The sequence below is a fragment of the Rhododendron vialii genome, chromosome 3a (assembly GCF_030253575.1).
Source record: "Rhododendron vialii isolate Sample 1 chromosome 3a, ASM3025357v1".
NCBI lineage: Eukaryota > Viridiplantae > Streptophyta > Magnoliopsida > Ericales > Ericaceae > Rhododendron > Rhododendron vialii.
This window is the reverse complement of record NC_080559.1, coordinates 32,640,742-32,665,476: the sequence shown is the minus strand read 5'-3', so window position 1 is coordinate 32,665,476 and position 24,735 is coordinate 32,640,742. Positions and strand designations below refer to the sequence as shown.

General features: G+C 38.6%; 1 protein-coding gene and 1 long non-coding RNA gene across 2 annotated transcripts; both read right to left on the bottom strand.

Annotated features, from left to right (window-relative positions):
- Positions 1-158: 158 nt before the first annotated feature.
- Positions 159-1,711, bottom strand: LOC131320107 (uncharacterized). The gene is made up of 2 exons (XR_009198106.1): positions 1,383-1,711; positions 159-800 (listed from the first exon to the last, which is right to left on the bottom strand). It is a non-coding gene; the product is annotated as an uncharacterized LOC131320107 (long non-coding RNA).
- A 227-nt stretch (positions 1,712-1,938) lies between these two features.
- LOC131320103 (uncharacterized) lies at positions 1,939-17,542 on the bottom strand. The gene is made up of 22 exons (XM_058350690.1): positions 16,443-17,542; positions 14,236-14,351; positions 12,822-13,030; positions 11,813-11,932; positions 10,801-10,929; positions 10,582-10,707; positions 9,601-9,656; positions 9,419-9,518; positions 9,216-9,333; positions 8,863-9,072; positions 7,615-7,942; positions 6,871-6,964; positions 6,424-6,532; positions 5,628-5,899; positions 5,378-5,505; positions 4,843-5,077; positions 4,281-4,469; positions 3,860-4,149; positions 3,584-3,746; positions 3,245-3,487; positions 2,425-2,501; positions 1,939-2,303 (listed from the first exon to the last, which is right to left on the bottom strand). Exons 1-22 carry the CDS (start codon positions 17,303-17,305, stop codon positions 2,156-2,158), a joined length of 4,323 nt encoding a protein of 1,440 aa, XP_058206673.1. The 5' UTR covers positions 17,306-17,542; the 3' UTR covers positions 1,939-2,155.
- Between the last annotated feature and the right edge of the window lie 7,193 nt (positions 17,543-24,735).

Sequence of the window (24,735 nt, the reverse complement as noted above, 5' to 3'; positions counted from 1 at the left end):
TTAAGCTTGTAGTCATGCCTTTATGAACATGAACTATGAATTGCCAAGCCCACTATAATGCGTTACCCAGAATGGGACCTATTTTCAATCACTGATGCAGAAAGTCCACCAACACACATTTGAAACAATTTTACGAGAAGAAAAAAATACATCATCAGCGCACAATCACATTTTTCATATATCAGATCAAGGATTATTTACAGAAATAATCTAAATCCATTTCCCCTTCAACGAAGACGAGCATCGAAATTTTCTTAAAACAAGTCCTACATTACATCAAATGGAAACAATATGTGCAATTTTCTTAAAATAACACATATCAGACAGTTGTTGGCCTTTCTGTCATTGCAATAATTCTTCGTTAGTACAAACTTCCATGTTTTCTGCCCGCGTAAATGGATGCATAGCAAACATGTGTTTCGGTGATTTGACTAGCTGACGCAGACCTAGAGATCTCTTGGCCACATTGGAACCTCTGTAGCTGTCCAATATGTTCATAACCTGCGTTTCACCAATGTTCATGATTACGAATCCAAGTTCCACTTGTATCCATTTAAGCAAAAGTAGAATACTATACCTTAACTAGGTGATGCAACATATATAAGCAAATATTGCGCATTGGACTGCCCCAATTCCTAATCCTCAAGTTCTACTGTAAGAAACAGTCAATTTAGTAGAACGCTAAACCAGTCAATTATTCTCTGAAATTTTTTCAACCTTCGTGATTATACTGAACCAACAGAAAGCTTTCCCACTCATGATGTGGCTGGACTGCTACCCATGCCACCTTGACAAACAAACTAGACAAAAAATTGGAACAAATTATTCTAAAAAAATTGGGGACACGGATATGGTAGAGGACACACCACGTGTATATTTATTTATTACAGTTTAACCCCTACCGTGTCACCATCGGTGTCCCCCGTGTCCCACTAAAAAATATAAATTAAATTATTGGACATGCCACGTGTCCCTGCATGTCCGGACACTGCGACACTTTGACCTCTAGAGTTGACGGTGCTTCATTGCAGAGACCTAGTAGAAATATCTCACAACTCAAGTGAAGAACTGACAATGGATGTAAGTAAACAATCCATTGCCAAGCCTGGCAAAAAAAAAAACCCATTGCCAAGCCTTAGTGACCCCAACCGACTTTCTTATAATCCACCTAGCTGCAGATTCAATGATTGGGAGATTCATCACCAGGGACGAAACAACATTCTGTAATTTTTCTAAACTCTACAAGGTAAATATGTTCAAAGCAATTATCATGGAAACCATTTGTTTTAACTAAACATCCTTCCATCATTACTTGAACCTTTATCTCTGCTTCTTAACAAACAAAGAACATAACACACTTTGTGCTCTCATCACACACCTACAAAATGAGTTTCCATCTTGCTCTCAACATACACTTTCAAAATGAGTTTCCGTCTCCTATTTATCAGGAGCAAAAGAATCTTCTAGACAAGGACAATTCTTGAACAAGAGTTATAGAAAGAATTCTAGAAGTTTCCGGAGAAGCAAGAAGATTTCATCATAATCCCTACGATTCCAAAAAGTTCTAGCATGCCCCGGAACACTCCGGAGAGGTCCTGAGGTTCTAGAAGATCCGGACTGGAAATATTCGGAGACTTCTAGAAAACCTTTAATGCATTTTCCAATAATAATCTTAAAGGTAGGAGATCAACAAATGAAAAGAATTAAATTCCACTAACCTGCTAGGCGGTTGGTGAGTGGCATACAATTTGAATTAGTCCCCAATTGTACAGAATTTGGCTAATACAATTTATGCCTTTCTTGAAGAACGGTTTGATTAGCTATTTTCATGGGCTTCCAGCATCCTAGGTGAATCTTTCAAAAACCCGTCATAATTCCTGTTTTTCTAGTAGCATGAAAAGGGGTGGAGCACTATCGAATGACAATAGCAAGAAAGTATTTGTTAAAATAGGCACAAAAAATGGAGATTCTATAAATGAAAAGTTAGAGTAAACACTTCCGTTTGACTGTGGATACATGGTATGCTCTATCCCTGTCTCACTCTCTCTCTCTCTCTCCCCTTCTGCCAGCTATCTTTACAAAGGTTTAAACAAATGCAGAGACCGTAAAGACGAATATCTAGGAAGGTGGCCTATAATCAGTCAATGAAATCCTTTCATGACTGCCAGAACATATCTGGGTCATTACTATACAATGTGCGGTCTTGAATCTCTAGGTTAGCCACATGATAATTGATGAGTCGTGCTTGGATAACTTTACACAGCACAAGTCCAGAAGGAAGCATCCACCATCCACTTTCATCCCTGCACACACAATAGCCAGCATAGGTACCATGCCCAAATGTCAAATTATGACTAGGATCCGCTATTATTCAAGGATGTATTACAGACAATGGAAGATCATGTGTAGAGGAACACTCCTTACATGCTAAAATTCCAGGGCTGAAAGTTTGGATGCTTTTTACTTGAATAATGACCAAATCCACATATGAAAGCAACTACCTGCCACAACAAGGATACAAATGAGAATTCGCAACATAGACAGGAACATATTTGTTCTTGTCAAAATGAAAGGAAAGAGTATGACTCCATGGTGTTCGACCAAACTCTACTAGACGATGTCCCCCAAGGTCAATAACCAAGGCTGTTGGAAAGGGAAGACCAAAGACTATGCAAAGACCAACTTTTTGGCACAATTTCCACAAAGTGGTTGCTTTTACCTCTAGCAAACGACAAATAAACCAGATCTAGTTCCAAAGAACAAGAAGAAATGAAACCATGTTACAAAAGTCTGCATATCCCTATCACTAGACATGAAATAAACTCCCAACAAGAGTAGCTCAAGCTTTAATTAATCATAGATATGAATAACACCAACCTTGGGGTTCAAAAAATTGAGAGAGAGAGGTTGGGGGAAGGGAGTCGACTTTCATAAAACCTACATTCTCAGACAACTAAATTTGGAATACATCTTCCTGTTCCAACAAATTCATCAGCTTTGCAAAGTAAAATTTTGGCGCCGACTGTAGAAACATGATAAGTAAACTGAGAAAAAGGCTAACATAATTTGTCATTCACCCTATAATTCAGTTATTATAAAGACAGAAGTAATGTCTACACCATAACTTTTCCTCTCACATAGTCAGCCACCATATGTGATGCAAAATGTTTTGAATGGGACCTTTGTCCAATTGGTTCGAGCCTCCTATATTTTAAATGATGAGAAGGGGTGGAGAACAACTTACAACATTTACCAAAGACATGATGTTCCACAGAGCATAGAAACGTGCAAGACCTGATGCTCGCCTGGCTCCATGACTAAATAACGCATTGATTCCAGCTGGGAATGGAAATAGTATCCCAAGAGGAAGAATAAACAAAAACAAGAACAAATCCAGAAGCGAAATAGAGTATAGCTGAAGCAAAGTAAGCAAGACTAAGCTAAAATCTCCCAGCAGTAGTATTGATATGACCAGACCAACAAGATCCTGCAATGATGCAGAAGTTAATCTCAGACAATTGAAGTGAAGCACTCATAGTCATGAGGTATCTGCAGATAACATTCTTGAAACAGACCATTTTACCTGATGACCAATAGGTTTGGTGTTATGAAGCACAAAAGAGAGGGGATAATAAAGAGTCTTCCTCTCTCCAAGTGTTTGTAAGCTTTTGGTTTGTAAAATTCCTCCAACTACCCTTTTATGCGGCAATACATCTACGGCTTTTCTCCCATGATTACCAAGTAAGCTGTGTATCAGATAGGAAAGAAAAATCAAGATACTCTTTCATTCTATATTGTTGATTCCATGGGAACTCCTTAATTAAATGGAAAATACTGAACAAAAGTGTAGGCAAATTACCACGACTGTTGCTCTGATAACAAAGATACATATGGCCCTTCAACTGATGGCTGCACACTTCCGTCTTCAACAGCACTTACAATAAGTCCAAACTGGTGATAACCACAAGCAGTAGGCTGAAAGCTAGCCAGATCAACACGTACACCATAGGCACTTAAAGTAGGATTTCCATGTGTTTCAAGCCAGCTCATAATTGAACGAAAACCTGTTCTTAAATGTCCCCGGCGAACTAGACGCAATTGAGCATTTAGACCGGCCACTAATCGAAACCAAATGGTAGGAGGGAAAGACTGCAATGTGTAAAAATAACAATAATAACAGCATTTTAATACAAGAGGCCACAAAAAAGAGAAGTTACACAGACAACAACTAATCTGATTGGTAATCCAGAACTCAATTACTCTTGTCACAGATACCAGACCTGACTCATGAGGCTAGTAAGGATGTTGTCACTGTGAAGTGAGAAGGGAGCCATGTAACTTCCATCTCCTCCAAACACCAAAGACATTGGAAATCGTTGATGAAGTTTAGGAGGAAGGTCAGCTCTTTTTTCATCTCCACCAAGGAAAAAATCCACATATGCCAGCATTAGATCAGAAGTTGCAGCTACCTGAGAGAAACGAATATATGTTAACTCTAAAAGCAGTTGACGACCTCCAATGAAATAACAAAAACTGGTAATCCTATCAGGTAGATATACAAATAGCATATCAAAATATTATAATGACATGAAATGCATTGAGATCCGTATTAGTAAGAGCTCTGCCAACAGACAAAAAAAACCTAGTCGTTCCTCCAAATTGGCACCCTTGACACTTGCATTTCTTATGTTAGGAGAGTCAGGGGAGGGGGCAAGGTGCTGAACCAACAAAAGTACATTTAATTCCTCAATCAGAAAGTTAACAATGGACCTAACCACATTAGTTATGAATCTATGTCTAGAATGTTGAACGATGAATTTAGAAGAGAATTCAGAAGAATACCTTCAGCCCTTCATAGAGAGCACGTGAACGGCAAGAGCGCAAGCAAGCATGATCATATTCCGATCGAACAAATTCACGTAGGCGTTGTATTTTCATTTTCTGGCGCCACTGCAGCCAAGACCATGCAAGTGGATATGCTAGAGGTGAAAGAATGCTGTAGACTGATCCTTCCCACCACTGATAGGCGGCAAGCGCATTGATCTCATCCACAAATATATTGAATGCATCCTCATATCTGCCTCATCAACCAAATATTTAAGAAAGCGTTTACAAGTGTTCACAAAAGCTAGGAAGCTTTTCCATGTGCTTGGTGTGCCACTAACCAGCCCCTTTTATCTCATGAAATAATTTTACCGCTTGGAGCCATTTATGATATGAATCAACAAGAAAACCATTTGAGTTCCAAGATAATCACAGAATTGAATAACAATTAGGAATAAACATCTGAGTGAAAATATTTGGCATGGATATTGTTAGTGCACACACAGAGGCACAGAGGCACAGGTGCGCGCGCGCACACACAGAGAGAGCTTACACGATTTCTGTTACTTGTTCTGGAGGAGAGTAAGCAAGATGCCATGGTTCACCAAAAGCATTAGGCCCCATAAAGTACATTCTATGCACATGAGTTTGAGATTCCTCAGTTCTACTTGTTTCCAATACCTAGAGAAAACAGAACATAATTTTCATGATAATCTGGAGCCATGGTAGAATACTTCGAAGCAATGTGAATCAAATGCCCGACAAGACAAGATGAGAAAGCAGAGAAATAGATCACGTTGGACCTCGTTCAACGACTCCAAAAAGGGGAATGAACGATCTATCTGCAAGCCACGTCTTGTTGGCACTAGACCAGGTAATTCATCCGCATTGACAAATTTCATTCGAGCAACACTAAGCACCAGCGCTAGCAAAATGAGGAGAACCACCAGAATAAAAACAAATAACCATGGGCCCCCAAATGTATATATCAATTCTTCAAGGGCTGTGTAGCAGTGTGGCATGTGATATCTGTCAGAAATGCACTTGTATGGACAAGGAGTATCAACAACACCACCTGTAAAAAATATCAGAGAATCAGTGGCTTAAGCGAGGGCTACCTGCCAGTTAGCTCCGGTGGCCAGTAAGCAAATTTCAGTGCTGGTTTGTACGAGATCTCAAACTCCTAGCTGTCTTCCCGAATCGACATGCTACCCATGTGAGGGGAATCTACAGTGACTTAAATAATAGCAAAAGGTACCACTTTTTACAAGTAGTGTTTGAATGGAGCGGAACAATGAATGGGAAGATTAGCACGTCAACCAAAACAACCAGAGAAGAACCCAAGAATGTATCCAATATAGGTAAGGGCAACCTCCCCCTCCAAACAGAATGGCAGTACATCGCCTGCCACCTGAACCCCGAACAAATAAAATAACTAGATGACAAAGGGAAAGGGGCAACAAAATTAAGAGGAAAAGAGTGAACAATACGAATCTGCTAGAGGACAAAATGCCATTCTAAAAATGGTAGGAATAAATCCAACAACAGTAAAAAAACCAACAATCCTTCAGAACAAAGAAGCAAGTTAACTAAAGGTACCTCGCATTGAAATATATACAGCACGATGTGGGAGCTCATGGGATGGGCAATCTCTACAAAGGGCTCTATCAGACCCACTAACATTTTTAAAACTCCCAACTGGGCATTCCTGCATTAAAGTAACCTCACATGTTAAAAATAAAAGTCAATAATAAGGTGGAAAAAAAAATGCTCCCCCTCTCTTCTATTGGACGGCATGGAAGCAATTAACCAAGTTGCATTCTTTGCTAAGCATGTAAGTGGTGGCCAGCAAATGAATGAAGTGAATTCATTTACAATATTGAATTTTAGTACAAAACCACCAACAAGAAAACAAATGTCAACTAAGCTTTCGGCTAACAACATGTTAATGAAGTGATTAAACTCCAACCAAGACATTAACACAGTCCCGACTCCTTATAGTAAAAGTGAAAAGGACAGCATAAAATGCTGAAATAGCGAAGTAACCTGACAAAAGATGCCATAAAGCCCTTTTGGACAAGCTTTTCCAGTGACTGTTCCGTTCTCCCCAACATAGTCCTGACCTCTGCCTATCCCTCCCCTGCCCAAATAATAAAGGGGGCAATGAAAAAATAGAGGCTCAAATTCCGAACAACACCTTGGAGACAGTTACCAAACCAAACCAAGCCTTGTGTCCCAATCAATTGGGGTCAACATAAATGAGACAGTTAAATGCATAAATGAGCATGACAACAATTATGCATGAGATTCGCTAAGAATTCAGCGCCCAAGAACTCCGATGAGGACCTCTTGAGAAGCACGAGCATTTAATAGAGAGAGAGAGAGAGAGAGAGAGAGAGAGAGAGAGAGATTAGCCCACAAAAATTAGAAAACCAAAAAGATAATGGATGTTTCAAATCTTTTCCACAATGAGGAACGAGACGCGCATTAAATAAAAGAACATTATAACTGTGGAAGAACGTCAAGATATCCAACTGCTGGGCTCGATTACCAATAACACCAAAATCGATAACTACAATTTGCACAGGATATTAAAAACGGATTAGTCCATGGAACCCAAACCGTCTTCTAGTATTCACATGTTCACCATCTCACAGGAAGTTTCATACTACGCACAGCATTAGCACATGTTTAGTACATGAACCCACTGAAGTAAAGAAACTCTGCTAAAAATGTCTGCAATACCTAGCCAGTCCTAATGAAATAATAGTATGAAGGTTGAGAACGCACCCGACATGAATAGCTCCTTTTACCCTTGCTATGGGCATATAATCATCCCCAATGGGAATATCTGCCCAATGAAAGTGAATCCTTCCACCACCGCCACCGCCACTATAAGGACCCCCATGTCCTCCAACAGTTGAGAGAGAAGAAGATTCACCGAGGGCCAATGTATGAACAAATAAAAGAATAGTTCCGCCTGATCCGCCACCTGGACCAACGTCGGCAGTGATTACATCAGCCTGCTTTCTGAAACTTTCCCCAAAACTTCCTCCATCAGCTCTAAGTGAACCATCAATGGACAAACTTGACAATGAATGCTCCAACGAACCCATCACTGCTTGAACAGAAAGAATAAAATAAACTAAATAAACCATCTCTTCAGGAAAAAGAACTGCAGAAAATCACAAATGCAACATGGGCAATATCATTCAGATTAGGGCAATAAAAGAGATCGCCTAGTCATACCTAGAATCCAATGAATGAAACAGGCAATCATATGGTATCAGAACATGCATATAAGAAACATCGCAGCCAAACAAAATGGGGTGAATTCTGCTCATTCCCGGAATTAGCCACATGAAATTTTGTCATGACACAAGTACAGAAAGCGTATCAAACAGTTACAAATATATTTCGCAACCAAGCCTCCAATCTATAAGGTCCCAAAAAATAATAAAATAAACCAAAAAATAAAAGAGAAGAAAGAAAGACTAAAAAAGAGAGGAAAAGGAAAGAAGACATGAAAGAGACACAAATTAAACACAACCAACAACAGTCAAGGAATGAAGAATGTTGATAACATGCATGCATCTGAATTAATATTTGATAACCAAATAACAACTGCTATCTGCCCGGCAAAAACTAAACGGGATCGCGGTATTTTCACAACAAAACCCAGATCAAGCCTTGATGACAAGAATAACGAATTATTAGCTTCAGAGATGAAACAGTACCCAAGGCAAAGGGTGTAAAGACCATATTGCAAAACAGAAACACAAAACCAGTCATCTCCTCAAGATGAAATTTTATGTATATTGAAAGTGTTCCCATTACAACAGATCTCCAAATACTTGCAAAAAAAAAAAACTAGCTTTTCAGCCACATGGTTGCATATTTGAAGCATATTCAAGATATGGCAAGCATTACAGCATGAAACATTTGCCTGACAAATGACGATTCTTCTAATATATGCACCTAAGCCGCACCTCATGTTATTTAACTGCATGAACTGAACTCATCAATTCAAAAGCTTACCTATGATACCGCCACCTGAAGTTGCATCAGGCAGACTATCATTTCCACTTCCACTGCCAAGTTCACAAGGCAAATCAGCATTCCCATATGCAACACCACCCTCAATAGCACTGCCATTATAATAACCGCTACCACCTTTCCCACCATGTCCACCGCCACCACCAAGACCATTGCTCAAAAATCTTCCTCTGCCCACCCCACCAGTGCACCCTGCATACTCCCAAAGTGAAATTACAGAGGACATGCTTTCACCAAAGATGCATAATTTAGATCGGGAAGTTAAAGAAGAAAGTTTTAACAGGGACAAAAGAGACTGAGAAAGAAAGGACAAGCGAAATAGTGATAGAGCATACCCAGTCCAGATGCACTTACTGCACCAGATGACTGAACGTCTACAGTTCTAACCCAATGGAAATGGACAACAGATCCTTCTATTATACCCTCGACTCTAACATCTTCGACTCGACAAATCTGCAAAGTTAACCAACTCCATCATATTTTGCATGCAAATAAGAGAAACCTCAAATAATGTAGTTCAATATGAACTAACACACACCTCAAGAGTGAAGGACAGTGAAGAGTTCAGGTTGCAATCTTCAGGTGGATGAAGCAGTTCCTTGGGGCAATCCTGGAGTTCGCAATAGAGTCTTGGTGTCCTACCATTCAGAAGAAAATCAACTTAACAAACTATAGCAGCTTAAACACAAACTGCGACTTTCCATAAAGTACAGTGCTTACACATAATTACTGCTTGCATTCTCTAAGGGACCTCTCAAAACTGACCCAGGCCCAACCTTCATGTGATAAGAGAAGATTCAAATGTAAATAGGTATGCTTAAACATGAATGCATCCGAATGAAAGAAAATAAAAGGAGAAAAACCAAGTCAGAAAAATGGAAAGAAAAATATTAGAGCAAAAATGCAACAAGGAATATGAGAAGCAATTAATGTCAAGAAAGCAATAACTAGAAATTATAAGCCTTGAGTAATTATTTAATATTTACAACAGAAGATAGCCTGGAACTCGTGAACAAAAGAAGTTTCGCAAGTTCAAACTTGCAAATCAACGCCGCCAATAACCGAATTTTAAGGCCTTTACAAGAGTGCAATTTTGTTCACCCTCAGGGTGAACATTACCCTCCATTTTATTGGTTGAAATGGTGTGGATCCCACCACAAGTGATGTCATGCTTACCATGCAATACACTTTTTGGTAAGCATGACATCACTTTGCGGTGGGATCCACACCATTTCAACCAACAAGGAGGGTAATGTTCAGCCTCTTTTAAGGAGGGTGAACAAAACTCAGCTCCCTTTACAAGCATGTACTGAGAGGTGATATAGTCCTAAGAAATTCTTTTCAATAGTAGTTTAGTACACTGTACAACTCTCGTGGAAGTGATTATGGAGTATACACTGAATCAAGATATTGTGGGGCTTAACAATTTTCCACAGAATATCACAATGGAAATAATAATGCAGTAAAAGAGAAAACCATACACCTGCAGGGGAAGCTTATCCAAAAGAAAAGGTCAAAAGCAACAAAAGCAAAATGCTTAGTTACTTAGTTAATTAAACCACTCGGTTATGAAGAATCAGGTTCAACTAGTTACCCCATCCGTCATCACGAAGAAAAGAAATGAAGTAAGCAAAATCCTTCAGATTTACAGTCTTCACAAACAAATAAACATTTGCAATATGTGAAGAGCATTCGACTTACACTTATACCATAAAATAACGATACAACCAAACGCTGGGCTTCAATCACATCTCCCTGTCCAGACAAATTCAAAAACCCTTGCCCATGAACTCCCAAATTAGCATTCGAATGAATAACAGACGATTCCTGCCAACCAAATACAGTTAACAGTGTCATACAAGAATGCAACATAAACCAAAGTTAGAAAAAGCTGGCCTCAGATAAGCGTGTATGAGTTACCCTCAAAACCACTAAATTGCTGGCCTCTAGCAATGATGTTGCAACAATTGCATCACCGTCACCATCTATAAGGATTTTTGAATTCCACATCAACTGAATTTTGACTGACATTCGCAAAGACCCATATACCTACAACCGAAGATATCGTCAACATATTGCACCCTTATTAAATATTAAAACCGATAGGAAAACCTATATTGCAGCTATTACTTGTGGAAATAGGGACATTTTAATTCCATTTATACAAACATGATAAATGTAGTAAGGAGGTTCTAAAGATCAACAGGACTGATGAACTAGTATCTTCCATGCTTCAAAACCAATGAGACTGCAAATAGTACAACAGGAGAGATGGACATAAGATCATAGACAAGTTTTGTAAACTGAAGTAGTCCGGAAGATATGGAACCAATTTATTTTCATTATGCCAACAAGAAATATAAATTCAATCAAATATGAGATCTGAAGATAGCTAAAAGCCTAATACTAGCAGTAATTAGTTAACAAGACTTTTAAAGAGAAAGCAATTTATAGCTTTCTCCTTAAGAAACCAAAGGCAAAATAAGAACGTCAAGCAATGAATGTGTACTTTCTCACAGAAGAGGACATTATAAAGACTCAAATTTCTAACCTAAAAATATAGGCATGATCTTGATATATGTTCAGCCGTACAACTTTACGTTTTGACTCATGAATACAAAGTGACACATTTTTGAAGTTTAGCTTCTATACTGGGCATGGGTTTTCATTTAGTAAGTGAGGCAAGCTGGTGAGATCCTGAGAATATACGGCACATTAGCAGAATGATGCATATGCATCGAGCCCAATGGAAGGACATATCCAGCTGACTAAAAAACTACCACATTGGGTCATGTGACTTCATAAAGCTGTTAATTAGCTACAAATCAAAATGGTAACAAACTCCAATACTCAATAATCAGGTTTCATGCAACCTACTATGAACAAAACTAAAAACAAAATACAGGCCAAAAGAGAAATATCAGTCACTTGCCTTGATTACCGAGTCACTCATTAAGAGCTCTTCTGCCATTAACTCAAACTCTGACAACGCATAATGTACAAGCCCGAAGCTCAAAGCAGCGCCACAGGATAAACTAAGTTGTCCTTGAACCTATATGTTGCATCCGTAGATGAATATCTCGAATAGACGTAAACCACTCAAATAGTAAATGCAGAATCATGTAGAAGACAGACGAAAACATCTAAGAAGTCAGAGCACATGATAGCAAGCCTTGTCTTCTGAAGAGAAATACAAACTTTCACTTTGAAGAGTACCAAATGAAATCCATTTTTAACTTGTTAAAGCATCCAGCTCAAAACCAATTACCAATATGCAAGCTAAGTTTCTTTAATTCCAAGGTATGTTTAGTCTGGATAAACAACCATCTTCTACAAATGACAAAAGAAAAAAAGAAAGAAAGCCAAAAACAGGTTCAAGTTCATCAGCATGTGATGCTCGGGGATAAAGACCATGAGCATGTAAATCTCATGCACATCAGAAAATGATGTTAGTTCATCAATATGTGAAGTTATTGAGCATTCTCACACTAATGTTATGCATGGAGCGGCTGAGCCAAAGCAAGCGACAGGAATCATTTAATGTTTATATTCTCCATGGACCGGCCAGTTTGAAAGACCCCCCGACCGGTACTTATGATACAGGAGTCGTTTAATGATTATATTGCGGTTCTTACTTTACACCCGCAATTAGAAATGCTGTCCCGGTAGAACTCAATAGTGTTCTAAAAGGCGGCCGCCTAGGCGCTACGTGGTGGGTCAGGGAGGCTAGGAGGCTAGGGGCTAGGCGGGCACCTAGGGTTTGGACTCTGCAGAAAAGAAAAAAAACTTAATTGCAAGGCGGCACCAAGGGGGCCTAGGCGGTGGGTCGCCGCCCGACTAGCGCCTAGCGCCTTTTAGAACATTGGAACTCTTTCAGACTCTACAACAGAATAATATTTATTTCAGACAGGGATAGTAAAAAATATTGGCAATTCAATGACCTGCACACGACTCCAGAGCAAAGGAACAGTAGCTTTGGCATGATTTTGAATATAAACATTTGTCCAGAGCGGCTGATTAGGGAACTCTAAAAGAAGTGTATCAGTATCCGTGGACATGTTGTGATTGCTCACAATAAGTCTCCGAGGAACAGCATCGTAAAATGTCCCCGCAGCACCAGAGTTTCCTAGACACCCGTAGCTTATTCCCCCTGCAAGCAAGAGGACAGACATGTTGTAATTCGAAAGGTCTTATATTTACTGGGATCGAATTATTACAAATTCAAGGGTTACATAAATAGTCATATTTCTAAGGTAACAAGAGCTATAAAGCCTAACGGATAAGAGAGAGTAGCTCCATGAGACATTGTCTAAGCCACCCTCTGGCATTCAAAATCCAAGAAACATATGGATCCATTTTATGTACTCGGGGACAAATGATGATGCATGTACTTCTCCAAATGAAGAATTCCTCTGATTATCATGCTCAAAGACACCATGGATAAATTTCCCATAGCCGAATATTTCTTTGGTTAATTTAAAGCACAATGGTGCTTACAAACTAAGGCGGAACATTTACGTTGGGAATGCAGTCGGATGAATGGTTCCATAGAAACTCTACTACTTGAACATGTCTGTGAGACACATGTCCATCTAGACGAGATGGCAATACCCACAAGATACTCTAACCCAAATGTCAAGCTCTCTACACAGGTACTTCAAAACTTTAGAAGATTTCATGCAGTATAGGTTTGAACATATAACCAATCAAACCAAACTTCTTCTCTCTTATTTCTAGTGGGGGCTCTAGGGACAAAATAACCCAAAGACTTAAAAAGCAAAGTCTAATCTATCTAAAAGAGGAAGTACAGAAAACAAAATCAACCTCCTGCAGAATAACGGATTTAATCTAAAAGAGGAAACATAGTTCCCTCAAAGAAACTTTGAGATAATCCTTGCCTTATCATGATTGAAACTCAGGCACTAGATGTCCTAAAATTGGAATAGAGGAGAAATAATCGAACCAGATCAACCACTTGTTAGCTCTACATCGGAGTAATAGCACTTATCATTAGGTAAAACTTGTCCATTTTAATGTTGGATATGTTACATGTCCAAAGATCTCAGGCCCCGTCCGCCTAGGCTAATTTTTCCTTCCAACCTATTACTTGCTGGGGAGAAATGATAGAACCAGATCAAACAGTACAAGCTTTACGGGGGAGTAAAAACACTTATAATAAGGTAGCACTTGTCTGTTTTCAAGTTAAATGTCCAATGATCTCAGCATCCTGTCTGCCCCATGAAGGTGAAATTTAACTTCTAACCCTCTAATTGTTGGGCATTATCACTGTACTGGGTCGTCGAAACATCCCCCTATCGAAACTAGTAAACAAAGATTTTGTCTTAGAAATCTTACCATGGACAAAGAATTTGGGGTCATCATGCCGGCTGAAAACATTGACAGAAACTCTTCCACCACCACCTCCCGCAAATCCATTACCTCCACAAGCGTGTATATTGCCTCCACCACTCCTGTTTTTCATAATAAGAATTGGAAAGAAAATAAAGCCAGATTACTCTTAGTTGCATAAAATAGTTAAAGCACTCATTAGCTCCTATACATGAGTTCTCTGCATCACCTAAGTTACTCATTCCAATCGGTGGCAGACTTACCATGGAGCGCATGGGGTCACGTGCCCTCACTCAATCCCATACTATTTTTCTCGACTAAGTTTTCCTCTTGTTCGATTTTGGACAGCAAAGTATAGTTCGCACACATTGATATCTTTTCTCGATGATTTGAGATGTTTATAATGTAGAGATTGTCAAATAATTTCTCCACGCAAAAATTCAAGTTGATCGGACACCCAGAACAACTTGTTAAGAACATTTTCTTTGTGCAAAAAAATGGTTAGACCATGTATATTTCTGAATAAAAGTATTACGATGAAGTGGTTCAGAGAGTCTGATCAGAATGGATTTTTGCATGGACATTTTATTTGGTGAGCACTGTCATATGAATGGTTTGGATCGACAAGGAGAGATATGGGAGTGGACAAATTGCACTTGCAGAAAATCAGAGTACTTTCATTAAGTTAGGAATTAAGAAAAATAAAATGCCCCAAGAAAAACATTATAGTAAAACAAAATTTTGCAAAACCTGTTTCGCCACTTCACCGCTTGGTTCGCTTAATTCTTTTAACCTTCTATGCTACGCAAAATTTACTCCATATAAGTTTTGATGTATCTTAATAAAAAATCTAGCGGTGAATAGTTAAACATATGTGGATATGTTTAAAAACTTTTGAAAGCACGCACGCGCAGTCGCGCACACACACACACAAAGATGCATATGTGTTTATATATAAATTGATTTCCCTAATGGTGTATAATTGTAGTTGATGATGAAACTTTTTAAGGTTATGAATGATTATGTGCCCCCGCTGTAGGAAATTCCTGGGTCCACCACTGATTCCAATGCGATCAAAACATCAAAAAACTCGCAAAGTGTATAACTGGCACCCAGATACACATCCAACTACCACACTAGTCAACCTAATAACACCTATGACCTTCAGAAAACAGCAAAGATGACAAAAAAGAAACCATTCTTATTTCCTGACTAGCCAGTTATAATTTTCAGTCCAAAGAACTAGCTTCTGCAATGTAATTCTCTACCACAGTTAAATTTACTCATCTTCTTGAATTCGAGGTATTCTTAACGAAACTGAGACCATTCCACTACCAGCTTAACCCGCATAAGGTTTATCCTTCATCGATAGCACAGGGATTCGTGTACATAAAACGAGGATAAATTATTGCATGTTTCATTCTTATCCATAAATTAACGGTGATGTATCTACTTTAGCAATAGAACCTTTAGAAAGTAAACAGCGCTGAAGTCACTCTCCTCGAAAAAACCTACTCATGGATTCAGTTGCTTCAATACAAGTTTCACCAGTCAAGTACAGAAGTCCTCACAAAAATGCGACATATAGTTCACACTCTTTGCCTTTCTATGCAGCATCATTGACTAACCTATTTTACACTCTTTCCTTGCCTCTGCTCTATCTGGGTTTTCACAAGTATGTTTGTTTTCTACCCTACTTTTTTGGTTTAAGGCTATTCCCTTCTTGGTGGATTGTTTTGTTGAAGTTGTGGGAATTGTGTATCCCTGGTACATATCTGTCAGTTGACTCAATTCTATAGTTGTGTGGTTGTATACCTAATACCCTATCGAAAGATTTTTTTTTTTTTGATCAGCACCCTATCGAAAGATGACCAACCCAATTCACCACAGGTGATTGGCATCCAATTAAATACAACCATTTGAATAACTTATAACTCTTATTCTCTGCAAACATTTGCACCACTCCCTTATATTCTTACACAACGGCCATAAATTTGCTCAGTGACAAGCACACCAGTGTAAACAATACACAAATGCTACGCAGTAATCATAACTCGTTAAAGGAAAGACCGCGTATATTGCATTAAGTTGGGCACGGCTTACTAACCATATCATCCCTAAACCAAAGGCAAGCGAAAAAAAAAAAAAAACTAAATCATAACTATGAGAAGTGAGGTACATGACCAAGTAAATTTAGTCAAGAAGGATTTTACATTTTAGGCGCCTTGATTTTGATGCTGCCTCCAGACCCTCCACCACCTTTGATACCCCCTTCACCTCCATCGGCCAAAAGATTCCCATGAAGTTCAATACTATTCATAACCACGAGCCCAATTCGTCCACCCCCTTTCCCACCATAATCCTCCTCTCTATTCGTTGTTCCGCCTTTACTACCGTAACTCCACGGCTCTCCCAACGAAGACCACGAATACACATCCCCGCCCCACACATCCTCGGGCAACTTCTTATTATCCACCACACAACTAGCACCTCTCCCGCCGTGTCCCCCGCCCGCCCCCGTGGCCCCCGTCGGGGTCCCACTCGTCTGCTCCGGCGGTGGGCCCGCCAAAGCAGTCACATTAATCAAAGAGCCATTAAACAAAGTTGCATTCGAGGCCTCTATAGAAACAGTCCCAGCTATGATCACGGCATTCAAACCTAACCTAAATTCACCACTCATGTTGACCGTAACCGAACAACCATCAACTGGACAACTCAACATCACCCCTGGGAGTATATACAGACTCCCGTTTCCCCCTATGTACACGTCATCTGTGAAATTCAAGCTGTAACTGAGCTTGCACGTGGCATTGAGCGATCCGACGCCGTTTAAATCCTCCTCGCACGAGACTGAGGGCGGGTGAGGCGGCGGGGCGGGCGCGGGAGGCGACGGCGGCGAGTAGTCGCCGTGAAACGACAGCGTATCAACGAGCTCTTTATCATCGAGTGAGAATTCGTCCGTCGAGGCGGAGGCAAACCCTAACCCTAATTGCCGATGAAAATTAGGGTTTGCGAGGAAGTTGAGAGTTATTATTATTACTAGGATATGAAGAATATACGGAGAAGACGGAGCCATTGGAGGATAGACGAACTCAAACTCATCACCAGTACACAGAGGAATCGGTGGGATTTCAGAAGCGGTAGCAGCAGATGAACCCTAGGATTCTTGCCAGGATTGCGTCGAAGCGTCCCATGGCGATCGAGTGGCGGATTAATCGAATCTGGCGAAGATTTTTGATTCCCAAAATCGAAACCTTTTTTCTTTTTCTTTTTCTTTTTCTTCTTTGATCGGTGTGGAGCCTTTTGTTTTGTGCGTTAGGGAATGTTTCCGATTTTATGACGAGCGTGTACCGACACAGGATATTCCGTGCCGAAAACCCTAATTTTTCTGTGGAGAAGAGTTTTTCGCCGTTAAATTTATAACATAAAAAAATATTACACAATCTAACGATCGAAAAATCTCTTAATACGAAGGCACATAAATTTTCGAAACAAAAGAGATTGAAGCCCGCGTGTACCCCTCAACTAAATGAGTATTTAACGAATTTTTGTTTCTTTTGGAGGAGGTCTGGGAAGAAAAAACAAATGCACAATTTTGTGAAGGATTCTCCTCGGTAGTTGAAAAACTTAAAATGGGCTTGAGGGTCCAATTTAAGCCTCTGTGAACTCATCCTGATGATCGGAACTATCCATTTCTTTTCGAACTTTTTTTTTTTTTCCTGATATGACATTTCCTTTAGAATATGATGAGCACGTAAAAAATCATACTGTTGGTCTGTTATTAATTTATATGATTTTTAATTAAAGTTGACATTATTTTGAAACACACTTATCTTGATGTAAATGAAATAAATGAGCTTCAATCTAGCAGAGCGATCTTTCGTAAAAGATAAACGTCTTCGGAAATCACAGCAACCTATATCTTTCATTGTGTTGATGTTCTCAACAAATTTTACAAAACGATCGATTGTAATCATTTTATGTAGGCCCGAAAAAACTTGGAAAATGTTGGACCCTCTAATTCATTTGACGAACCGGAGCGAGTCCTACTCCTAATTTTGACTTCTCTTTATACACGTAAGGGTTTATCAAAAAAATATATACTCGTAAGGCTGTGTGGGAAGATGAGATAAAATAAGTGCAAAATGTTTCAAAATAGTACACTTATTTGGTTTTATCTTTCACGAAATAAGAATGAGAGTCGATTTAATTATTCAAAACATCTGCTGAGTTTTTCTTTTCTTTATGAGAGATGAGAAAACACATCCTTTTGGTAAGTTGGTCGCTATAGATCGGAGGAGAATGGATGGAGAAAATGTATGCAGTAACTGTGCCCAGAAACTACTGGGAGTTGAAAGGATGGACCGTGGCAGCTGTAAATGATCAAATTTTTTCCCTTGAAAATAGGTCGACCGACGTACAAATACTTGCATTAACCACTTCATTTTGAGTGGATCTAAGAATTGAGAGAGAGAGAAGAAAGCGCGCACAGGAGTTGCAAGCGCTTCGAACAAGGCCCATATACACATGTTCTTAACTTGTCCTTGACGGATATTAATTATCAAAATACGTCACAGACCGTCATTTTCTCTTATAGTACTTCTGTAGTGTGTAGATTCTAGCCCAACAATCAAGGCCTTAGAGATTCTAAGATTTTTAAATCTTGGGCTCAGAACCTGAGAGGATCCAATGTGCGGCCCACGAAAGAAAATCCAAATACCAATCGACATTGGCAGCTTAATTTAATTAATTAATTTATTTATTTATCGGCTGTCGCAGTTTAATTTTTGGCTTTTCATTTTCACATTTTCAACTACTTCATTAGTTATAGTATTGAATTCTACGAATTGGTCAACTATTTCAAAGATTATTACTCTCTCCGTAATTGTCCAGTCCGCAAAACGAGAAGTGAAAATGCATTTTTTGTCAAAAAAAAAAATTCAAATAGTGTCTTCTATGAATTTAAAGAACTCATTGGTATCTAAGAAGTGGTGATTTTTATTTTTTTTGAACAAATGGCCGCAAACTCTTACATTCTAACTGCAAACTTTTACCTCATGACCGCAAACTTTTACGTTCAAACTTTTACACTATGGATATAAACTTTTGTGTCATGACGTCATGTCTGCATACTATTATGCTTTCGCCGCAAAGTACAACCTCAAGGACGCAATGTCGAACTTTTGGGTCATAAATTGGAACTTTTAACTTCTCGTTTTAGCGACCAGAAGACAATCATTTTGGTGTAGATAATTCGGTCGAACTAACAAATGCATAATGCAAAAAGATATGATTAAGAAACATAAAACAATAACACAAGACACAAAGACATCCTCTCGAGGGAGCTCACCCTAAACATTTATGGAACGGCACGACATGGACAAAGAAAAAAAAAGCTACAAATAATCTTGTGAAAACGATCGATGCACATCATTATCCTCAGAATTATTCTCCCAAGTGAAAGTATCCACAGATGTCCCTCTCCACTCAGGTTTTTTCTTTGTGAAAGCTAGCAGTTCCAATCCAAAAGAAAATACCAATATGCATCGCCAAAGAATATTAGGTATCCTTTACAAACTCCACCGTGCAACTCAAAATATCAAAGGCATAGAATCCACAAACCTTCGGAAATAACCTTTTCTTTTAAAAAAAAAAATAGTTATTTTTCAAATAAGGACAAAACTCTCAAATTTAAGTTAAGTTCAAGAGAACGGGGCCTCAAAATATGAAAGACATAGGATCCATAACCCTTCGGAAATGTGTTCATGATTACGATTTTTTATTTTTTGGGGGCTAATCAAAAAGGGTGGATGAGGGACAACTAGACATAAAAAACCTCTCCTGGGTGTAATAATAGGGACTTCAAATCCGTGGCGAGCTCTGGAAGGGATTAAAATGCCATAGCAAGTAGCAATTACGGGCCCACCAAGGGCTAGCTAGTGGAAACACCGCCAAACAAAGCAAGAGGACAAAGTTCAAAAGGGCATCGTTAGCACGTACGATTTGAACCTTGAACCTCTTGACCACTCAAAACGCTTGAGAGTAAGCCATGAACCACTGGACAAAGAGTCATCCTTGATCGTAATTTCCAGTGCGAGCACTATGTCCAACATGATGGTTTTTATGAGAGCATGAATGACAGATCAGAAAAAGAATGCCTTAAGTGCATAAGCGCATGGATAAACTCACACTAAGTCATCAGTTTTGAATCCAAATTCGAGATTTTTCTTATACACTATACAGTGTATGTCTACACTACCACACCCTCGGTGGCTTTGATTATGACATTTAAATCAACGGTTGCAATCCCATGCCTTACAAAATCAGTTGTTTTTGTCACCTAATCAGCTCAATAGACACCTTTGAGAGAACACTTGACCTAACCATCTATATGCATAGGAAATTATTCGTGAACTTTGTCTTCATTGTCTACACTTAACATCATCGTCTTAATTACAACAGTAGTTTAAATTATCTTCTTCAGCTGATTTTGAAGCCGTAGACACATGAAGAAGGTTTGTCTCGAGTTGCTCAATTGGGATTGGAAATTTGGATATCAGGTCAATGGCCTAATTTCATAATCTGAGTCATTCATTTTTCATACTCTGAGACTTGGCGGATCCAACATACAATTTTTATCCCGTGATTCTACTATATTTGTCTCAAAAAACTGAATGATCCATTGCGTCGATCTCATACAAAAATATTGTACATTCATGCGATTATTATTATTATCAGATCGAGTACTAAACATACATTTTCATGACACGAATGACGAAACTAACCCTACTTGAGACCTGTGTAGATCGTGATAGGTAACTACAACACCTTCCCATGCGTCAGAATAATTCATTGGTAGGTTTCCAAATTCTGATTTGATATACTTGGTGAAGATAATTAGGTTCTTTATGGCCATTATTCCGGATTCAGATCCTCTCCCCACATTTTCCACATCTTTTTCTTTTCAAGTTGACAGCACATTAATGAAATCAAGGGACGATTCAGATCAAGTCACCAATTCAGCTTTCAGATGCTATTGTTGGGCGACGTCTTTTTTTCTCTTTTCTCCAAATGGTGGATTAACTTTCCCGTTTTCTCTGTTTAGAAACTCCAGCTGTTAAATTAAATCCCAATTTCTCCCCCAAAACCCACCTTTCTCTCTCCTTCTCCATCCACAACAATCTCTCTCTCTCTCTCACTTTATCTGATTTTACATTCTCACGTTCTCATTTATCCTCCATTTTCGTTTTTTTTTTTTACCTCCCTAAACCTAGATTTGAGCAGAACAAACACAATAAACTATAAATCCCCAGTTAATTGATCAGCCCTCCAATGTAAAAATTCATCAACATCAAGTGAAATTTCTGTACACATCCTGCTCCTCGGTTACATGGAGGAGAATCGAAACATTAATATTTAGTCCATTTACCATAAATCAAAACGAAACCAAATCAACAAAACCCTATTCTTCTTTTTAGGGAAAATAAAACTAAATCAACTACAGACCATAGAGGCATCAATAAATTACACAGTGGAGATGAAGAACTGGGAATCGTTGGAGTCGGCGGACCATGGAAGAGTGAAGAGCATCTTTGGTTAGAGAGCATCTCTATTCTTCTTTTGATTTTGATCTGCGTACTCTCTTCAGCGGGAGTGATGGTTGGAGGTAAACGGGGAGTTAATCCACCGTTTGGAGTAAAGAGCAAAAACGACGTTGTCCAATAATAAGATTTGAAATCTGAATTGGTGGCTTGATCTGAACCGTCCGTTGATTTCAATAATGTGCTGTCAGCTTGGAAAGAAGATGTGTGGAGAGAGAGAGGTGCAGAGAGGATCTGAATCCATTATCATTATTCCCGCAACTTTATAAGTAGAACTACCGGGCACTGAGGACAAAATTTATTGGACTTTTTGTTATTATATATAAAGAAGTGTTAATATAGGATTAAAGTGCTTCTTTAAGGATTTAGGTATTCTTAGTCAAATCAAAACTGGGTTTTCAATATGACCCAGTAAAATCCAGTTTTGATTTTGTTTTTGTGTTTGGATCACATATTAATTGGTATTTATGTAATTGATATGAATTTAAAACCCACGTAAGCCCTTGGCAAGATTTACAACATGGACGAAACGGATTATTGAACTCCGCCTTCGACCATTTTCCGGCCCCTTGCAACATGGACGAAATGGATTATCGAACTCCGCCTTGCAAGGGGCCGGAAAATGATCGACTGCATGGAGTGCGATTGCTGACAAAACTGCTAAGACGCTGATTATGTGGTTTTTTGTGAAAAAATTATTTTGACAAATTTTTAAATTCTAGTTTCTAAAAATTAGTTGAGAATGTTTGTCAAAAAAATTTAATAATAAGAACGTAAAAAAGAAAGATTCTCAAAATTATAAAGTTGGGTTTTGGTAGCTTTTGAGATTCCGCAACATAAATTCTTTAAAAAAAAAGAATGAAATTATCATAATCTTGCAGCTGCAACAAACATGTTTCTCAACTCCTACTAAAATTCGGAATCTAAAATCTGTTGCAGAATCAATCTGATTAAGATTTGTATTCACAACTCTCGCAAACACGCCCATAATTTCTACCTATCCACAATGTTGGCAAAATCCGCTACTTTTAATCCCGATCATGGAGTTATTGTTCCTAAATATCCCTGCCCAACTGGACCCACTATGTTTCGGTAGTTTGATTTGAACTTTGATGGCAAATTTTCTTTTCACACTCCAAAACAATAAAGCAACGTGTACATATGAATTTGCACAAACAATATATATATATGAGTTTTGTGGAACCCACCTCAGGTCTTACAAAAATTATTCCAACCGTTTATTATTTTTAAAACAATTTTTTATGAACCCTATAAAAAATCAGCTCATCCCAATATCGGTAAGAATTTTTTCTGAATTTGTGGGGGCGAAACTACTTAACTGATCAGTTTCGCTCCTACGATTTCAGAAAAAATCCTTAGAGATATCAAGTTGAGCTGATTTTTTACAAGGCTCTGTAAAAAATTGTTTCAAAAATGATAGACAGTTCAAATCATTTTTGTGGGACTCAAGATAAGCCCCACAAAATTTATATGTATATGATATTTACATTGAAAATGTACACACAACAGTACTCTTTCACCAGACAGGGAACTACCCACAAATGCCGGCACAAACTAATGTAACAACACTGCCAGTGCCTTTCACTTGAGATTTGTCAAATCTCATCAACATTGACAGGCCCAAGTCAGTGGGTATCTATTCCATCACCCCAAACACTGCAATTGGCTAATCTTATTGACTAAAAAAAACATGCATAATTGAGACCCCTCGCATTATTTTGGATCGTGATTTCTTGCCGTTACTAAAAAGGTAAATGTTACACGGTGCCTGTGGTACAATAGCTAAACTACGTTAATCACAAACGTTATACTTTTCTCTCTCGTTTTCAATACCGAGTGGTACAATAGCTAAGCTACGTTAATCACAAAAGTTATACTTTCCTCTCTCGTTTTCAATACCGACATCAACATTAATGTAGCTGACAAAAGTGACCATATATAGGCTCTTGAGCTTCAGGGAGGGAATGATGGTATTAGTCAGTAGAAGGAAGTATCACACGTTTTACAACTGGTATAGAAAAAGTGTTAAAAACTTGTGTATTTGTGAGTTCTCGTCAAACTCAAGTGGAATATCTAGTTGTAGTTATTGCGCCCTAGCAATTGCCCCGGGGGCCTTCGTTGGCCGGACCCATGAAATGGAATTTACAGTCTGCACGAGATAGTTGATGATGTGTGAATTTACTTTGCGTAATCCTTTTCATGTGAATTGTTCATCATCTTTGTTGTTATTATTGATATTCCAGAGTGCTAGGTACGAAGAAAATGTACCTATAAATTATCCAGAATACACTTTTAGAGGCATTTATGACTGTTAAGGAACTTTTATTAACGGTAAAAAATCCTGTTTTGGGTGATTTTCCGATATATTTTCTTTGTACCCAGCATTCCTCATTGACATTTGATAAACTTAGATGATTTTCCATGAATCGTAGTAGTATTATTCAATGAACCGTACCTGATAACTGTGTAGATCAACAAAACTAGTCTACTACCGACCGTTACCGTGCACGTGCAGCCCTTTTTCTTTTTTCTTTTTCAATCGATAGAAGATATCATTTTACATCAGATATGAAATACAGAGTACTAGTCCGGGACACTACATCAATTATAAGAGTTCACGAAATAATCAAGCTCAACAACTCAACCAATACAATAAATAAGACCATTTAGAAACAAAGAAAGAAAGGAAAAGTCCTTTGTGGGAAGAACACCCACAAGTAGGTAGAAAAACTCGAACTCCTAACCTCCTAATGAGATGCAAGAGTTCTGACCAACTGAGCTAGCCCCGATTGGTTAGGTTAGGTGCAGCCCAATCTGAACCACAAAAAACACTTGGTCCTATTAATCTTGTGTTGTGTGAAAAAAGGGGATGGCAATGATTCTT